The following is a 19,196-nucleotide window of genomic DNA, read 5'->3' on the forward strand; positions in this document are numbered from 1 at the left end:
TCTTTTTGTGTGCTCCTCCTGGGCATTCACAACATCTAGGAAGGCTCTAGAGGACAGGCCGATGTTTGTCCATGCTCAGATGCCTTGTCGCCTTCCTTAGAGGAAATGTCTGTTCAGGTACCTAGTTTTTGTTACCGGGTTTTAGGAGCTGTATTTATTCTAGCTCTCCACCCCTTTAACATACATGATTTGCAGATATTTGAGAATTTAATATTTGACATATTCTTTAACTCTTCTGTTCTTAGGCTGGGGATACTGCTAAGTTTTCTAAATTCTTTTGTTTTATTTCTTCTCAGGCCAGTACGAAAGTGGAAGTAGACATGGAGAAAGCAGAGAGTCTGCAGGTGACAAGAGGAGACTTCCTGGCTTCTTTGGAGAATGACATCAAACCGGTGAGTGTGCATGAGTGTGCATGTAAAGTGAAGACTGCTACTATGGAAGAGGGAACGTGCCCTTCTGCCTTGTGCTTCAGGACCCCTTGGTCCCCATGGCTTTCTTTACCCTGAGAGATCTTACCGTAGTCCCCAGTGGAACACTGATGGCTTGGCCTTCGACCAGTCCTTCCTGTAAGAGATCCTACTGTCTTACAAGGCCGCCCATTCAGCTTTGAGATTTTCTATTTCTTGATTCTTCATAGAACTTAGTAGTCTTTCAGGTTTTTACATAACCTCAGCTACAGCAACTTAATTTCAGTCCTTCCTTTCCATGTCAGCTACCATGACATTGAGAACAAACCCTCGGGAATCGAGACTATGGCTTGACAGTGAAGTGTGCGCTGCTCTTACAGAGAACCCAAGTCAGTTCCCAGCGCCTGTCAGGCAGCTCACAACTGTAATCCAGGGCCAGGGGATCCGATGCCCTCTCTGGCTCCAGGGGCACTGCATACACATGGCATTCGCACACACTCTCACACATGTGTACACACAGACACATGCACACTTACACATGAGTAAATAATAAAATGAAATTTGACAAAGAAAAGAAGAGAAAATACACACTCATATCTTGCCCTTTCTCACTCCCTGCCTCCCCACGTCTCCAGAAAATCCCAATTTGTGCTCAACACCCCCTCTGATTGCTGTAGTTTCTAAGATTTTTAACCATCTTAAATACCTTTGGGAACAAATGCTAGATTGTTTTAAAATGCACTAAAATCAGTCATGATTAGAACTGGAAAATGTATTGTTACATTTAACTCATTATTCTAGAAAATAATCAGCCACTAACATTTGAGTCACCATTATTTGGAACCCAATAAAAACTGCTGAAAAGCCTAGAGCATTTTGTGTGTGTGTGTGTGTATACACAAGTATTGTGTAGCTAGATTTTTTGCCCCATTGAAATTTTTGTTTTTTCAAAATAGAGTTTTACTGTATAGCCTTGGCTGTCCTGGAACTCACTCTGTAGACTAGACTGGCCTCGAACTCAGAGATCCGCCTGCCTCTGCCTCCTGGGTGCTGGGATTAAAAGTGTGCCCCACCACAACCTGGCAAGTTTTTTTTTTCTTTATCATAGAAAATAATGGGTTGGGCTGGAGAGATGGCTCAGGGGAGATCTCTGCCTGCTTTCCCAGAGATCCTAAGTTTGATTCCCAGCAACTACATGGTGGCTCACAACCATCTATAATGAGATCTGATGCCCTCTTCTGACCTGCAGGCATACACCCAGGCAGAACACTGTATACATAATAAATAAATGAATAAATAAATAAATAAATAAATTGTTTAAAAAAAAGAAAAGAACATGATGGGTTACATTGTGATCTCTTCATACATGTATATTATTTGGAGCTTTTTATCGTCATTCTTAAATGAATCTCAGGTACACAGAACTGTACTAATCTTTCTGATTTTTTATTTTATTTTATTCTTGGCCTTTCAAGACAGAGTTTCTCTTTGTAGTCCTGGCTTTCTTGGAACTCACTCTTGTAGACCAGACTGGCCTCGAACTCAGAGATCCTCCTGCCTCTGCCTCCACAGTGCAGAGGGATTTTCATGGGCTACCTGAACTCCTGCCATTGTGCTCAATCTCAGCCCTCAGCTTGGTTCTTCTCCAAAGTCTCCGTGGGGTTAGACCTGATTTTATTACCAGTTTTTATCCAGTGCCTTGGGGGATGAGATAGCTTTTTGTTTCTTCGTCAGAAATCATTTAATCACCAAAATGTCTTTCAAGAGGATATGGCAAGGAATGGGTTGTGTGACCCAAACAACACAGTGACAGAGACAAAAAGATCAGATAGTTTGGTTTCAATACCAGTGACTAAAATGCTTTAAACTGTCCTTTATCTCAATAGGCATTTGGCACAAACCAAGAGGATTATGCAAGTTACATTATGAATGGAATCATCAAGTGGGGTGACCCCGTGACCCGTGTCCTGGATGATGGAGAGCTGCTGGTCCAGCAAACTAAAAACAGTGACCGTACACCACTGGTCAGCGTCCTTCTGGAAGGTAAGAGGAATGACTTGACAGTCTTAAAGTTTAAAAAATACAAAAAAGGCAGCATTTATTTTCAAAAGCTATTTGGTACTTTTCGGAAAGGTAAGTAGATTTTAGTTCTAAACTTTGTTCATGATCAGCAAATTCTATCCCAGCCTGTGTGCCAATATTGGGACAGGTTGAAATAGGAGAGAATAATTTCACTGACAAATGACAGCAACTAGTTTTCTTACAGGGATGTATTTCTGTAGTACTTAATAGATTGATACTGTGTAGCTCAGTGGAGGAACTTGTGATGTGGATACAAATACATTCAAGCACCAGTCTTGTCATAGGAAAGACTTATAAAGGAATCCTGCAGGGCAGTGGTGGCTCACACCTTTAATCCCAACACTCGTGAGGCAGAGGCAGGCGGATCTCTGTGAGTTTGAGGCCAGACTAGTTACAGAGTGAGTTTCAAGACAGCCAGGGCTTCATAGGTCTTGAACCATCCCCCAAAAGAAAGAGAGATAGAAAGAGAAAGAGAGGGAAGAGGGAGGGAGGGAGGGAGGGAGGGAGGGAGGGAGGGAGGGAGGGAGGGAGGGAGGGAGGGAAGGAGGGAGAAAAATCCCTAGTTTTGGCACACACATGTAAAGGTGTGTGTGGTGCAAGCTGCTTTGCCCAGGAGTGGTCAGAGAACTAGAGGTGATGCTTAATTTAGGCCTTGAGAGGTCAGTTCGTATTTTATCAAGTAGACAAAGGGAAGGACATTCCACTCACAACCACTTAGCTTAGTATTAGTATGACAGCAGAAAATTCTAGGGAGACCAGATGACAGGGGAACCTAGCTCCCTCTGAGGCCTAGAGGTGAAGGCTCCTGAGAGAAGCATGTTAAGCCAGGAGCTGTGTGTAGAAGCTGGTCAGGCAAAAGAATTGAAAAGATAGTCTACAAAAAGAGACTTGCATGTGGACAGTCCCTTGGCAGGAAAGGTTGAGGAGGAGAAAGATTAACTAAACTAGAGTTGAAGATATGGATGGGAGAGGCCGGTGAGATGGCTTGGAGGGTAAAGGTATTGCTGTCATCAGAACCCACAATAAGAAGATAACTGCTCACAGTTGTCCTCTGGCCTCCACAGGCTTGCCATGGCATGACAATACACACGTTCTGATAATGATGATGATAATAATAATGATAACAACAACAACAAAATTGAACTGGATAGCTTACCAGGGCTAGGTTGTAGCTCAGTGAGTGTGTGCTTGCTTGGCAAGTGTGAAACCTTGAGTCTGATCTCCATCAGCACGGGCGGGGGGGGGGTGGGGGGAGAAGAGATTAGATTATGCTTTAGGGGCATTGAGCAGCCACTTGGAAACTTTTTAGCAGTGAAGTCACATAAGCAGGTTTGTATTTTGAAAATGTAACTATGACTGCTTAAGATGGAAAATGGAGAAAAAGGTGCAGAAAGCTACTGACTGGGTAGAAGCAGGTAAATTGGCCTAACACTGGTGGCACAGGGAACTGTGTTTATTGAGAAATATGAAGGAGGTAGGATAAGAGCTTGATGAAAATTATTATTGCTATTACATTTTTTTTTTTAGTCCTTTGTAATCGCCAGTTGCTCTGTTAGCACCTCTCCTGCACTGTCTCCCTAGCCCTCACCTCAGGCTGAGAGTGCAGGTGCTGTTTATTTTGTTACTATTATTATTAGTTTTCCAAGACAGGGTTTCTCTGTGTAGCCCTGGCTCTCCAGAACTCTATCTGTAGACTAGGCTGGCCTCAATCTGCCTGCCTCTGCCTCTTGAGTGCTGGATTAAAGTTGTGCTCCACCCACCCAGCTATAGATACTGGATTTTTTCCCTGTATCATCCACAGGCAAACAGAAGCTTAGAAATCCTCCTTAGATTAAGTATCAGCAGGGTGCTGGAGAGGTGACTTGGTAGTTACGGATACTTTCTCGTTTTGCACACAAGCTGAGTTCAGTACCCGACACAGGCAGCTCATAACAGTCTGTAACTCTAGCTCCAGGGGATCTGACACCCTCTTCTGGCCTCTTCAGACACACTGCACATGTATACACACACACACACACACATACACACACAAAGATACGTGTAACACACACATAACTTTCTAAAAGAAAGTAAGTCTTTTAAAAATAAAAAGGTTGCCGGGCTGTAGTGGTGCACTCCTTTAATCCCAGCAATCAGGAGGCAGAGGCAAGTGGATCTCTGTGAGTTCAAGACCAGTCTGGTCTACAGAGTGAGTTCCAGGACAGCCAGCACTACACAGAGAAACCCTGTCTTGAAAAAACAAAAAATAAAATAACATAAAAATAAAAAGATAAATAAGTATGGGCAAAGTGTCAAACATACCCCCCCAGCCTGCCGAGCAGGGCTGTTCATCGGAGACACTGGCAGAGAGACAGGTTTTAGGAAGAAAGATTGCTAACTCACTTTTGAGCCGCTAGAGTGCATGTTCCTGTAGGGTGATGTGATTGGCAATGTTGACTAGCTCATTTGACATGCAGGTCTGAGCTCACGGGTTCAGTGTAGCCGTCCTAGCTCGGGATCTGCTCCTGTAGTCACAGGAGTGGAGACAGTCCTTTAAAGAAAGGGTGTGGATGAGATGCAGACAGGGCCGGGAACTTTTATCTGAGACTTGTTAACTGTTCAGGACTAAATAGAGCAGAAAAAAATGACAAGGGAGGCTAGGCAAGAATAATGGAGAGGAGGGGGAAGGGAGAGGGCGTGCTGTCAGGAAGCCAAAAAAGACATTTCAGGACAGATGCTCCTAACAGGCCAGAAACATACCTGCGTGGAGTTCAGCGACTCTGAGCAGTGTGGGTGGAGGCCTTACAGCTGGGGGAGGGTGGGAGCGAGACAAAAGGTCAAGCAGGTGGGGAGATTGTAGGGAAGTTCCCCTTTAAAGATGAATGAAGGGGTAATGTTGAGTATGAAGTCCGGAAAGAGGGTTTGGGTTTATTTATTGCGCTTTCAGATCTGCAAAAACATATTTAAATGCCATTGGAAATGTGGCAGGGGAAAGAGGGGCTGTCACTAATGTCCCATTCCAGAGAGGATGGCAAGGAAGGATTGATTGACTATGACAGGAAAGAGGGACATGTCTTCCGGTGCCTGGGCAGGCGGTCTAAGTGCAGGTGATGTTGTGGATTTGGTTGCCTCTGTGAGCACGAATGAGTTCAGCCTTCTAGCCATCTAATAAAACAGCGTTCCCCTGCTCCCATGTCACCTCCCAAGAAAACTGCATTTTTGTTTCCAAGAGAAAAAAAGATTTGATACAACTAATAAGTCACGTCCTGATATGCATCTGGATACATTTTCTTCTTTTCAGAAGCAAAATCCTTGTGTTCTTGCTTAGTCAGAAGGTTGGAAGATTAAGGGACTGTGAGGAAGCAGGAAGGCATGCATTTCACCATACTTTGGAGAAATGCTAATCAGTTCATTAAGTGTAGTTGCTAATAAATAAAAGGAAACATGTCTGCTGTGAAACTGTCAGGAAATGTTAATGAGCAACTAGTTGAGACCTCAGAGCCTTGTGGATAAAAGTTTCAACTTGTTTGATGCCCTGTGCTTAGGTTGGCTTTTTTCCCCCACCTGTCTCTTTATGCAGGCCCTCCTCACAGCGGGAAGACTGCCCTCGCTGCAAAGATCGCAGAGGAATCCAACTTCCCCTTCATCAAGATCTGCTCCCCGGATAAGATGATCGGCTTCTCTGAGACTGCCAAGTGTCAGGCCATGAAGAAGGTATCAAGATTTCGATTTTCATTTTAATTTCTAGTCTCAGGTGAGTGTGTGCGTATGTGCACACACACATACATGTACTTATACACACATGGGTACAAAGCTGGAGCAGCTCTGATCTCAAACAGGCCTGTCAGCAGAATTTGAGAATGGACGGTGACCGCTTCAGATCCTAAAACTTTATTGTGCCTTTTAGCCTTCCAGATTTTACTGTCTTAGTACATATCAACATTAATTTTCACCCCTTGTCTATCTAAATTCGATAAAGAAAAATCACTTCAGATGGTCGGGCAGAGAGGAACAAATTCTTTTATGTTTTGTTGTTTTAGTTCTTTATCAGCATACAAAGCCAAACTGTTGATAGCTGACTGTAGTTTTGAAAAGAACAGAGATTAAAATGTCTGTCGAAGTTTTTCCCAAGAAGCCCTGCATAGGACAGTTGTGTATGACATGGGAAAGAAGACCACGCTTCTCAGCAGAATCCCCTCCTCACCCTCCTCACCCTCCTCACCCTCCTCACCCTTCTCACCCTTCTCACCCTTCTCCAAGCCACTTTCTGAATCTGCACTCTGAGCCGTTAGTGGACTTAGAGAGACACGGTAGAATTAGGATCATCTGGTCTAGCTCACCTGCATCCAGGCAAGAACCGTGTAGACCTCTGGAATGGCAGCTGCGGTGGTGGTACACACCTTTAATCCCAGCACTTGGAGGCAGAGGCAGGTGGATCACTGTGAGTTCGAGGCCAGCATAGTCTGCAGAGTGAGTTCCAGGACAGCCAGGGCTATACAGAAAAATCTTGTCTCTTTTCACTTGGTAGCCTGTGTTGATGCTGGTACTCTAAAAATTTTGCATACTTTTGGTTGTTGTTCTGTTTTGTTTGGATGAGCACATGACGGCCAAGTGCTTACACTTGAACTCTTTCTCCAGACTGCCCCCCAAGCTAGTGTTTTCCCTCTAAAGGTGACCCTTAAGCTACTTGTGTTGAGACTTGAAGTGACCCTTGGAATGTGTAGTCATTGAACTTGGCGCCCAGGGTAAAACTGGTTGTATCTGCATTGCCTTAAACCACTTCTGTGCTTGTTCAAAGTCAGTAGCCTGTGCAGATGGCAGCTGACTCCATTGCTTTCCAGATGCTGCCCAAGATGTGGGTGGATGGCCCTTGTTGTTCTATAAAGTTTAAAAGTACTTCAGGCTTCTGCAGATCAAAGCTGCCTTGTGAGTGTGAGATAGTATCATTTTTATTATTTTAATCTCTTGCAAATTGACTTGAGGGGGGAAGGTACTATGTGCTGATTTTAGAGGCTTAAATGGTTAAATTAATGACTTAATAACTTATGATTTAATCTTTAAATTGCTGAAGCCTTTCAAGGTAGAGTTTTAGATGAGCAGAAAGCTAAGGAATATAAAGCTAAGAGCCTGTATGAGCTTCTTCAAGATTGTTCTGATTCATGATTCCGTGTCTGGATCATCTGCGTGCTCTTCAAATTACAAAAAAGCAAAACAAAACAAAACCCAAAAAACTGCATCTACAGAATAATAAATAAATCTACATTAGACTTTTTGTTTTCCTTGGAGGAGGGAAATATTATTTCCTGTAACAAAACTTCAGAACAGGGAAAACAAAGGAGCATAGGTGTCCTAGAAACATGTCAGGAATATTGTGAGACTTTGCCAGCACTTTCCTTCTTGTTACCTAATGGCTGCCTGACTAATGCCTAAGGCCTCAAACCGGTTTTAGTACTCCAGGTCTCCCAGGTTGATTCTGAAGATGACGTGTAAACACGCCATTCTTCAGTCCTTCTAGCTGCCCCCCCATTCCTGTCCCCACAATTTCAGTGTGAGGATAGGAAAGGGATCTTTTAGCATTCTTTTCAGACCACAGATAATTTGTATTGTTTTATTCTGAAAAAAAGTATTTATTTCCTTTTAAGTATCCTCTCTCCATATAGCTTTTCTTAGTAACAAAAATAATGGGGAAGGAGTGGGAGGAGGGAAGGGAATGGGAACTGGGATTGATGTGTAAAATGAGAAAAAATAGTTTCTTAAAAATAAGTAAATAGAAAATACAAAAATAACAGATTAAAAAAGTAAAATATACCTTTAATCCCAATACTTGGGAGGCAAAAGCAGGCAAATCTCTGTGAGTTTGAGGCCAGCCTGGTCTACAAAGCAAGTTCCGGGACAGCCAGATCTGTTACACAGAGAAATCCTGTCTCGAAAAACCATTAAAAAAAAAAAAAGTAAAATAATCTGTATTTGAACTTATCCTTTAGTTTTCTGTTAAGAATGCAGTGCACATACATACACATGTTTGTGTGTGTGCACCTGTGTGTACGGTTAAAATGTACTGAAGAGCACATTGGGCATACCACTTCAAACTCAAGATATTGTTGTGGCGCACACCTTTAATCCCAACACTTAGGAGGCAGAGGCAAGTGAATCTCTGAAATGGGGGCCAGCCTGGTCTACATGGTGAGACCTTGTCTCAAAAAAAAAAGGAAACCATAAATAAATGAAGCATAACTGCAGCTAATCTGAGTGTTATTAACTAATTAATACCCATTTACACAGTTCCCTCTGGGAGGTGAAGACAGCATACTGCACAGGACCTGAGTTCAGTTCCCAGCACCCACATCAGGCAGCTCACAACCACTGTAACCCTGGCCTTAGTTTTAAGGGGACTGGATACTTCTGGACACTACAAGCACCTGCACTCACGTACCCAGGCACATACACAGAATTTAAAAGGAATGAAAATATTTTTTAAAATAATTTTTGTTTAGGTTGTTTCCAAGTTTTTTTTTCACGGTAAGAAATAATATTCTAGCTGGGTGGTGGTAGCCCATGCCTTTAATCTCAGCACTCTGGAGGCAGAGGTTGATGGATCTCTGTGACTTCTAGGCCAGTCTTGTCTATAGAGCAAGTTCCAGGACTGCTAGGACATAGAGAAACCTTGTCTTGAAAAACAAAACAAAACTCTGTGTGTGTGTGTGTGTGTGTGTGTGTGTGTACATACATACATACATATATACGTATATATATTATTCTATAGAATTATCAAACTTGGGTTTTGATTCAAATAGACCCGAATTTGAATCCTATCTCTGCCACACTTACTAAGGTCTTTGTCACCTTTAGTGTATTATTTTCTCTAAAAGCCTTTCAGCCTTTGTCTTTTCATGTATGAAGGTGATGATTTTTTTTTTTTTTTTTTTTGGTTTTTCGAGACAGGGTTTCTCTGTGGTTTTGGAGCCTGTCCTGGAACTCGTTCTGTAGACCAGGCTGGCCTCGAACTCACAGAGATCCGCCTGCCTCTGCCTCCCGAGTGCTGGGATTAAAGGCGTGTGCCAAGGTGATGATTCTTTAGAGCATGCTAGTACATACCTCAGTCCCAGCACTCAGTAGGCTGAGGCAGTAGGATTGCCACCTACAGGCAGCGTGAGAATTAAATGAGATAGTAAATCACGTAAAGTAACATGGTATTCTTCGCACAGAATATGTACCTAGTAAGTATGGTGGTAAATTTTACTTGTTATTGTACAGGTTTCTGCTTATTACTTTAGGATGAATCTTCAGGATTTGGATTGCTAATATTCATTGATATTTTTAATATAAACTTTTAGTTTTTCAGATTATAATAAAATCACACAATTTCCTCCTTCTCTTTCTTCCCTCCAACTTCTCCCAGGCACCCTTTGCTCATTCTCAAATTCATGGCTTCTTTTTATGTAATTGTTATTACACATGTGTGTATACATACATGTCCCTAAATATATAAGTACAACTTGCTCGTTCATATAATATCACTTGTCTGTATGTGTTCAGGGCTGACCATTTGTTATCGGGTAACCAGTTGGTGTGCTTTCCAGGGAAGACTATTAATAATCTCAGCACACCTTAGTGCCTGGAGTCCCTGTGAGCTTTTCTCCTTCCATGTTGTTAGCTATATATCTGTTAGTGTCCCCCTTGGTCAGGTCATGTTTAGGCAGCCATGTTGGTGAGACTTGATGGGTTTGGTTTCTTGCATTTCTAGGAGACATATTGTCATAGCAAAAGAAAAAAAATCTTATTATTTGTGAAGATTTTTACATGTATTGCTATCAAACCTTTTATATAAAGATAATACTGATTTTATGTGGCCCATTCCTCCAGAAAGTTGTGCTAATTTATACATGAATAAAATATGAAAAGAATAAGGTTTTTTGGATTTTTGCCCTAATTTAATGTTATTAAATTTTTCTTTTCCAGTTAGTTAGGTTTTTAATTTAAGTGAAATGATAGGTGTCTAGTTCTTTCTTTAGCTACATTTGGATGGTTCTGGTAGAGTACCTGTTTAGCATATATGCAAGGCCTGGCGCTCCCTCTCTGTGTGCATGTGCGTGTGTGTGCATGTGCGTGTGTGTGTTTTCAAATGTTCTGTAATTATAATAGTGTATAAGGGCAGAGATAACACAGTGTGTTAATTTTGTTAAGCAGGAATGATCTAAATTAGTTCTTTCAACATTTTTGTTATCATTTTATTTCTTAGACCAGTGGCAGGTAGTTTATATAAAGACGGCCATAATTAATTATTGTTTTTCCCCAAAAATAATGGTGCAAGAATACATGAACATAGTTTATTCTCAATTCATTTAAATTTTATCTTTTACTTCTGTTTCTTTCTTCACTAAATCCTTTCTGCGTGGTTAAACCCAACACTGTCAAGGTCTTTCTGAAGCATTGTCCTCTCCTTCTGGGTAGGGAGGGGGTGCAGTATGCTCATTCAGATATTTGAAATATTTGCAGATATTTCTCCTTTCCCCTATTTTATGTTTGCTTCCAAAACTTTATTTTGTTCTAAAATTTTAATTCTTTTACCCATTTTTGTATCTATACTGTAAAAATTTATTTTGCTGGCTGTTAATGGCATTAAATGACGGGGACAGAGCAATAGAATTTGATTTCAATTAATTACCTAATCATGGTGCTTCTGAGTACAAAATAGACAAAATAGACAAGCCGGATATTACTAAAATTGTTAAACAAAATTCAATAAAAAACATTGGCAATTTATAGAACTTCTATTAATAGCATGATTATTCTTATTTTCAAAGGTTTGGAAATTAGTGGAAGAAATCTTCCTTCCCACTAGCTTTTCGAAATAATCTTCTGTGAATATCCTACTGTGAGCCCTCTGCAAACTGCAGTCTGCATAGACAGTCATGGTGCCTAATCCTCCTCTTTTCAGGCTTTAGTCCGTACAAAGCAAAGCTGGAAACTGGATCTTCTGACAGCAGTTACTAAGCAACAGAATTTGGATGTTTTGGGTTGACATCCTAATATATCATGGAGCCGATTCAGTGAAGTTTGAGCGTGCAGGAGTTGAGTGGTGTGGGTGCTCCAGCCCTGGTGGACATCCCTTGGCTTTTGGGTGAACACACCGTCTTTTGCCGCGCCTGTAAAGGAGGAGCAGAGCTCTGAGACCACGTGGCTTTTAGACGGTGAAGCACACCCTCTCTGTGGATCATGATAGTAAAAATGTAAGACTTTTTCTTGAAAAGCAGGGAAAACAAATAAGGGATTTTAAGGTCAATCCAAGAAGCTTTAGTGCTTTGCCAGAACTTGAGGTCCACTTCCTGCACAGCCTATTTGTTTGCTTGGTCTGCTCCCAAATTATTTTTAGAGACCAGAGATTATTACTGATAGTGGCAGTTTAAATTTGCTCATTTACGTTTTTATATGCTACCAACTATGATTAGCATATGTTTTCCACTAATTGCTGACAGATTTACTGCATTAGGGATTTTCAAGCCACGGGATTCCTCCTGTCACTGGATTTGTGCTAACTAGGCTCAGCTACTTCACGCCAGCTTCTCCAGAATTGGAGTGAACCCTCCCAGGCTCCAAAAGAGAGAGCTTAGCCTCACTTCCTTAAGAGCACTAAAGAGGTTAGAGAAAGTGAAGGCTAGAGCTCCTTAGAGCACTCTTTGCTGTGGCTTGTGACTCTGAAAGGCCGGGATTAACATGGAGCTAATAATGCTGGCATCCTCCCTGGAGCGTTCATGTCAGACCAGAGAAGCAGCTGCTGCCCCGCCCCTCCTCACAGGTGGCTCTAGCTGGTCTTCAAGACTTGCCGTGCCCTGCCCCCTCCCCAGCCTGCCCCGGTCCCTGCTCCTCAGTGCTTACACAGTGTGCTGAGAGGAGCCCCGGTTGTCTCTTCTGACCCTTAGGTCTGTGGACTCTCCGCCTTTACAAGGAAGGGAGGTGGTTCAGCGTGTTTAACAGTGCCGGGCTCCTTGGTGTCCACAGCTGGGAGCAGATTCTGGGAATCTGTTTCCTAGAGATTATCTTCATCCTTCAGGGCAGATCTCACCATTTCCACACAAACCCAGAGTGTTCTTCCTTCCACTCCTTCTTCAGTCCTTCCTTTTCCCTCCCTCCAGGCCTTCTTCAGGCTTCCTGCCTGATTCACTTGGACCCCATCTGTCTGCCTGCCTGCCTGCCTGTCTGTCTGTCTGTCTATCTAATTATCTTTCTACATAGTTGCTGACAGTTCTCCTGCGCTACGGGACACTCCTCGATGACTCGAGAATGATCGCACATCCCTTAGATTAATCTTTTTGGAGTCTGTGAGGTGCGACTCCCCACTGTAGCTTCAGCCCACCTGGCTGCTGCAGGGTTGTGACATATTTGATCTAGAGCAGGCACCATGCACCTGCTGTGTGCTGCTACTGATGGCATGCTGTGACGGCATTCTAACTGGGGCAGTTTGCATGATCTTGTTGTTTTTTTTTTTTCCTGTATCTTTTCTTCCAATATCTCACCTCCTTATGAATTGATTTACATAAAATTATGGTAGAACTTTCCAGCTCAGTATGTAAATATCTCATTAGATTTAGGCTGGCAGCTAATCTCCTGTGTTTGCCCGTCAAGGTTGAGTCTTGTCTTAGTGAGCACTGTGCTGGGGCCCAGGCCAGGAAGCAGTTTCTGAGAAGACTACACATAAGTCAGGGATTCAGGGGAAGAGGGAAGACCTCATGTTAGACAGGTGACCAGATAAAGAGAGGCCTGTGTGTGTAGGGAGTGAAAGGGGTGTGTGTGCACATTGAAATCAGAGCAGAGGAGTCTGGGTTGGCTAGTCAAGTCAACCGGTCTTGGCGTGGCCTTGTCATGGTGAGAACATTGTGTGCAGGGCTGACTGTGAGCACTCCTCTCTCTGTAGCATTGACCACACTGAGAGCTGTTTGTCTTTTAAAATAAAAGTACAAAACACTTTATATTCAATGAATACCATTGGTCTTTTTCTTCTAAAATTCCAGGTAGCCTGTGTAATGAACTATGAAGTTCCTTAGTTGTTTCCACTACATGACACAAAACAATCTGTTTACATACATACATGCATGCACGCATACATACATACATACATACATACATACATACATACATACATACATTTCTTTCTCTTCTTTTAGAGGGCCCCGTGTAACCACAGCTAGCCTCAGACTTTCTTCTGCAGCTGAGACTGGCCCAGATCTGAGCTTGCTGCCTCCACCTCCCAGGTGCTAGAATTGCAAGCGGGCACCATCACACATCCAAATATGTCCCACGTTTGCGATTAAAAGTTTGAGATGTAAATTACACATTGCACTGAAAAAGGAGAAAACCCGATTCAGGGGGCGTGTAGTCTTAAAACAGCCGGCCAGGCCCGGATGTCCCAGGCTTCCATCACTCTAACCTATGACTTCCTAGCTTGAGAGCCAGATGATATGCCTGCCCCGAAACCTTTAGTGGAGCTCTGAAAAGCATTTCACAAAGCATTATTTTTACTGATTCCCTGCTTTTACACAGTATGACAGTGGTTTTAATGCCAGTTTAATGCAAACTTCAGAAATAGGAAAGAACCACTGCTCTAGGCTTTCCCATGGTCTTGAACTCTCTAACTAAAAGCAGAAAGTAGCCAGCAGGAAACTGAACAGCTCTTTGTCCCATCTCCTGTCCCTCTTTTTGAGCTAGGGTGGGGCGGACCTGCTGAGTAGTCCTCTCCTTCCTGTTCAGATGTATTCAACATCCATTCCCAAACTGATGCTTTGCCTCCTGCTCCTCCTTCATCGCCACCCTCACTCTTCCCTAGGTTGTCCTCTCCGCCCCCGACAGCTGCAGAATCTACTCACTTCATGCATCGACTTCCAGCCATCACTTCTCTCGTGACACTCCACCGTCTCAGACTCTAACTCTCTTCTTGCTTTTCTGTACAGCAGCCTGGAAAACGGTTCTAAAATGTAGAACGGACATCTCAGTTTATCGTTTAAGTCTAGAGTGGCTTTTTAAAGACATGCCTTTGCAATAAATTTTTAGTTTACTGAATATTTTGGGATCTTCTCGGTCAGGCTGGGTGATGGCAGCACATGTCTATAATCCCAGCACTTGGGAGGCAGATGCAGGTGGATCTCCTGAGTTCAAATCCAGCCTGGTCTACAGAGTGAGTTCCAGGACAGCCAGGCTACATAGTGAGACCCTGGATTTTTTATTTTGTTTGGTTTTGTTATGGGTGCTGTGTGTCCAGTTTTCTTGTCAGCTCCTCTTCTGCTTTCCCCCTCCCCCACCTCTCTGACCACATTGATGTCCTCACATCTTCCTCTTATTAGCTAGACTCCAGTTGATTGCACAGCCTTCCCGAATGTCTTCTCTCTGGACCCTGACATGCAGTGTACTCATGTGCGCTCCTCGTTATTTAGATTTTGGCTTCAATGTCTTTTTTTTTTTTTATTTGGGAAAACACCCTTGATCCTTGTCCCCTACATTCCTATGTGGCTTGGGATACCTTCAGTTCTGCAACAGCCAGGAGCACCCCCAACTCTACAGGTTGGAGAGTACCCCTTCCAGGCAGTCCAGTTAGACTGGACCTCTTCCGGGCGGATGGGCTGGTCTTTGTTTCCTGGAGGCTCAGCTTTTCTGAGAGCCCTCATTGCAGCTTGGCTTGCCTGAGAGCGACCCACAGCCCACTTTCTGTTTGTACAGTTTTGGGGAAGGAGGGTCCTAGCAAATCTGGCCAGCTTCAGGGACTTTCTGAGGCGGATTGAGTTGTCACTTCCTTTCTTAAGAGCCTTCCCTACAGAATTGTTTCCTTCTGGAAGAAAACTGCGACACAAGAGTTACAGAGGGTAAAGGGCGTGGACCAAAAGAACGAATCTCTACTAGAGGGGCTGATCTGACTGAATATATGGAGATGGAAACTGTGTTTGTGTTTATACCACAGAAGAGGTCACAAGGAACTGAGTTAAGATGGTAACTGTGGAAAACTCCATTGTAGCCTTTCTTAACTATTAAGGACCATCTATGTGTAGGTTATTTTAGTATGAAAACATATTAGTATTATTAGTTTGATTACTTTATTTCTATACTTAATTCCAAAACTTTTATGGCTTAAGGACACCAACCAGGTAATATTGTTCCAGTTAAAGCTTTATGTGATGGGGCTGAGCAGTTTTTGCCACTGTGGTTCACCAAGGTTGTGCATCAACCAGAGAGATTAGGCTGGACGCAGAGATTACTTTTGTATTTGTGACACTGCTGGGTGGCACTGAGCACCATTTACAGTGTCTAGAAGAGACCTGTCATCATTCACAAGAGGCCATGGGCACTGACCTTCAGCTTATACATCAACAGATTCTTCTGTCTGCTTAGAAACTGCTACTCCATGTTTGCCAGGACATGCCGGCTCACTTTAATTTACTGACTGTGTTTGACCGCCATCTGACTGTGTTGTCCTGATCCAGTTGTTTAACTGCTTTCCGTTTCCCCACAAGTACTCTTTACGTTCTGAGGTCATGTACTCTATCAGTGCATTGTAGTATGGGCAATTAGTGTTACACTGCTTTGTTGAGGTGTTGTTCAAGAATCAATCAAGTTTACCTGGGCATCGTCATTGTGCACATTTTTAATCCCAGCATTCAAGAGGCAGAGGCAGGTGAATCTCTGAGTTCAAGGTCAGCCTCATGCAGATAGTAAGACCCTGTGTCAAAAAAATGAAAAAAAAAATGAATCAAGTCTAATCTCCTTATTGTGGAGGACAATGATGTCATAGATGGTTTTCTTTCTTCCAGATCTTTGATGACGCATACAAATCTCAGCTCAGTTGTGTGGTCGTGGATGACATTGAAAGACTGCTTGGTGAGTTGTAACTTTGGCTGAATGCTCTGACACATGACAACTGAAATCTTGAAATTACAGGAGAAAAGTATTTGCGTGGGAACTTGTATACGATGAGACAATAGAAATACCTTGTTCTCCAGGGGCTATCGTAGCATCTCTTATGATGAGAGACCTCATTTTCTACAGTAAATGAGCAATGTAGGGCAGTAAATGTGGGGATTCTGGGGGGCTGGAGAGATGGCTCAGTGGTTAAGAGCACTGACTGCTCTTCCAGAGGACCCGGGTTCCACTCCTAGCACCCAGGTGGCAGCTCACAACTGTCTCTAACTCCAGTTCAAGGGGTTCCCTCACACAGACATGCAGGCAAAACACCAGTGCACATAAAATAATAAAAATAAAGTTTAAAATGTTGCAATTCTGAAAATTAAAGGTGCTCTACAGTAATTTTTCAAAGGACTAAGCACCTCTTAGGTTGAAGTGCGATGGATACAATGATCCTTGCATTCAACTCAGAAGTCACCTGGTATATGTCAGCCAAGTTTTGTCAGTTTTACATTTCGTTCATTGGAAATTAAGTCAGTCTGGTGTGTGTCATTACAACAGTAGATCAGAACAGGACAAACATCTGGTGACCTAATGAACCCTGGGGAGAGCCCCCAGCCCTGACTGCTAGTAATGATGTCAAGTTAACTGCTCTTCCCGTCCCTGTGGTGTTCAGCCTTATGCCGTGTCCTCTGCTGTTTGTCTTTTACGTTTTGGTAGTATTTATTGTAAAAACAAAGCAGGTATATCTGAGACCCCCTTAAGTATTTACCTAGTGGCCAGGATTTGGGGTGTGCCATGTTTGGGACATCTTAGTTAAGGACTTTCAGCCATGTTCACAGCTCTGTGCAAACCCCTTTATCTGAACACACTTAAGGCGTGTGGTATAAATAGTTACTTTTGTTCAAGTACTACTGCTGTACTAGAATTGCCACTGCTCTAGAGGGATCTCAGAGGAAAACAATACTACCTAACCTGTATGATAAAAAGTATTGTAAACTAGGGGATGCCTATATCCTGGGTGTTCAGAGAACACTGGGTTGCACAGGACGAAGCCTCCAGGGCTTCAAGCACAGGACTAGAGTCGCATGCAGAGGAAGCTGGGGACGTGACATTGGTGCTGAAGTTCCCCAGATAGAAAGTTCCCTAATCACCTGCTCTGCGTTTTCTGAAGGCCAGTCTGGATGTCTCTGCATGCCTGCAGTCATGCTGCCATTTCTTTCTGTGTTGTTTTCAGTTTCACCCTTTTCTGCTCCTGGGCTCTGTACCGCTGAGCTGCGTCCCAGCCTGTTTATGCCTATTGTTTCTGTCAGACTTTGTCGTCAGTGTGATACGTGTAAGCTACTGTGATGGTTTCCAGTCGTTTCTTAGAAGTGTTGGTAAATACACCTGGATACTCTCTCCTTTGGGAAAAAAATAGTCCCTGAAGACCAGGAAATATGTTTATGTGAATCAAAGGATATTTAGAAGCTTTTTTAAAATGTGCAGATAAGTTCTTATGTGCTGTTTGAAGAATGTTGATTATTAAGGGTGTCTTTTTCACGGCATAGCTGCCTGCCTCTTACCACAGCTGATGTTTGGTCTTGATGCAGACAGATCTGCGTGTTTGGACATGTGCCCCAAGATCTCAATCCTGAGCCACAGCCGTGTTTCTCTTTCAGATTACGTCCCCATTGGCCCCCGGTTCTCCAACCTGGTGCTGCAGGCTCTTCTTGTGTTACTGAAGAAAGCGCCTCCTCAGGTAAATCAGTAATAATAAGGAACATTCTTACAGACTCTCCCGTGAAGTTTATACAGTGGTCCACTCGAATATGTAGGTTATCACATACATAAAATTCTGTTGTTGAAGGGTTCCAGAAGGGTCATCTGATCTAGCCTTCTGTCTAAAGGTAAATTGTTTTCCTAACAGATTTTTTTCCTTTTCTGCAAACACCAAGATCTGCAGTTACAGTTAGTATTAGATCTTGTTTTTTGAATTCCCCAGCATATTCCACATCCTTAACCCCGTCACCATCAGAGGGAGATTATGATACAAATATAGAAGGAATTAAATATGTGTTCCCATCTGTTTCATTTAGCATTTCACGGTTTTCCTGAGGATTTGTATTTGAGAGTTACACACGAGTTCACTAAGCCGGCAGGTTTGCTATTGAGGTTTCTGCTGGTGAGATGACGTGAAGAGGTTTCTCATGTACCCCTCGCTGCTCTTAAGGAGCAGAGCTGGGATCACCATTTGTTTGGTCACATCTTCACGGATATTGCTGCTGGAGTCATTGACTTTGAACCCTTGTTAAGGCAGAAGCATCCTGTGAGCATTGGTTAAATGTGTTCCTTATGTCAAGGGTCCCAGGGTAAGCTTGCCTGTGTCACAAGACATTCTTAGGTTGAGTCTTTGTGGTAGATCATTGAAGAAATCCCAATCAAAGGGAGACACAAGAGGGTCAGCAACTATTTGAAAACAACTTAATGTTTTCATGTATGAGAGTCTCATGAGCTATGAGGAGAAAGAGACGATAAGCTCAGTTTGCCACTCTAATATGTAACCTAAGAGTGAAACTGTACCTACATATTTCACACGCACAGGCTGATCTTGATTTTCTCGGTTTTTAGTGTTTCCTAAACATTTTATGAAATCATGAACGATGCATAACGTCCTTGAAATTTTGCAATAGATGCAACATGCAAGGATTTTCTTTTTCCTGTGCTAGGTCAAACCCAGGGCTTCATGTATGTTAGGCAGGTTCCCTACCACTATCAATAGTTTTTGCTTTGATTTTGAAATGGGGTTCTCACTGTGCTGCCTAGACTCCTCAAATTCCTGGATTTGAGTCAGTCTCCTGCCAC

The 19,196-nt window shown here is 42.9% G+C and overlaps 1 protein-coding gene across 1 annotated transcript in view; it reads left to right on the forward strand.

The window, feature by feature from the left end:
• The window catches only part of Nsf (N-ethylmaleimide sensitive factor, vesicle fusing ATPase), a 141,686-nt gene that overhangs the window by 98,960 nt on the left and 23,530 nt on the right, over nt 1–19,196 (forward strand). The window contains exons 13-17 of the mRNA XM_057774437.1: nt 297–392; nt 2,294–2,450; nt 6,049–6,182; nt 16,262–16,328; nt 18,014–18,093. Of these exons, the coding sequence (XP_057630420.1) occupies nt 297–392; nt 2,294–2,450; nt 6,049–6,182; nt 16,262–16,328; nt 18,014–18,093 (534 nt within the window). The remainder of the gene's footprint in view (nt 1–296; nt 393–2,293; nt 2,451–6,048; nt 6,183–16,261; nt 16,329–18,013; nt 18,094–19,196) is intronic.

The sequence above is a fragment of the Chionomys nivalis genome, chromosome 7, assembly GCF_950005125.1.
Source record: "Chionomys nivalis chromosome 7, mChiNiv1.1, whole genome shotgun sequence".
Taxonomy (NCBI): domain Eukaryota; kingdom Metazoa; phylum Chordata; class Mammalia; order Rodentia; family Cricetidae; genus Chionomys; species Chionomys nivalis.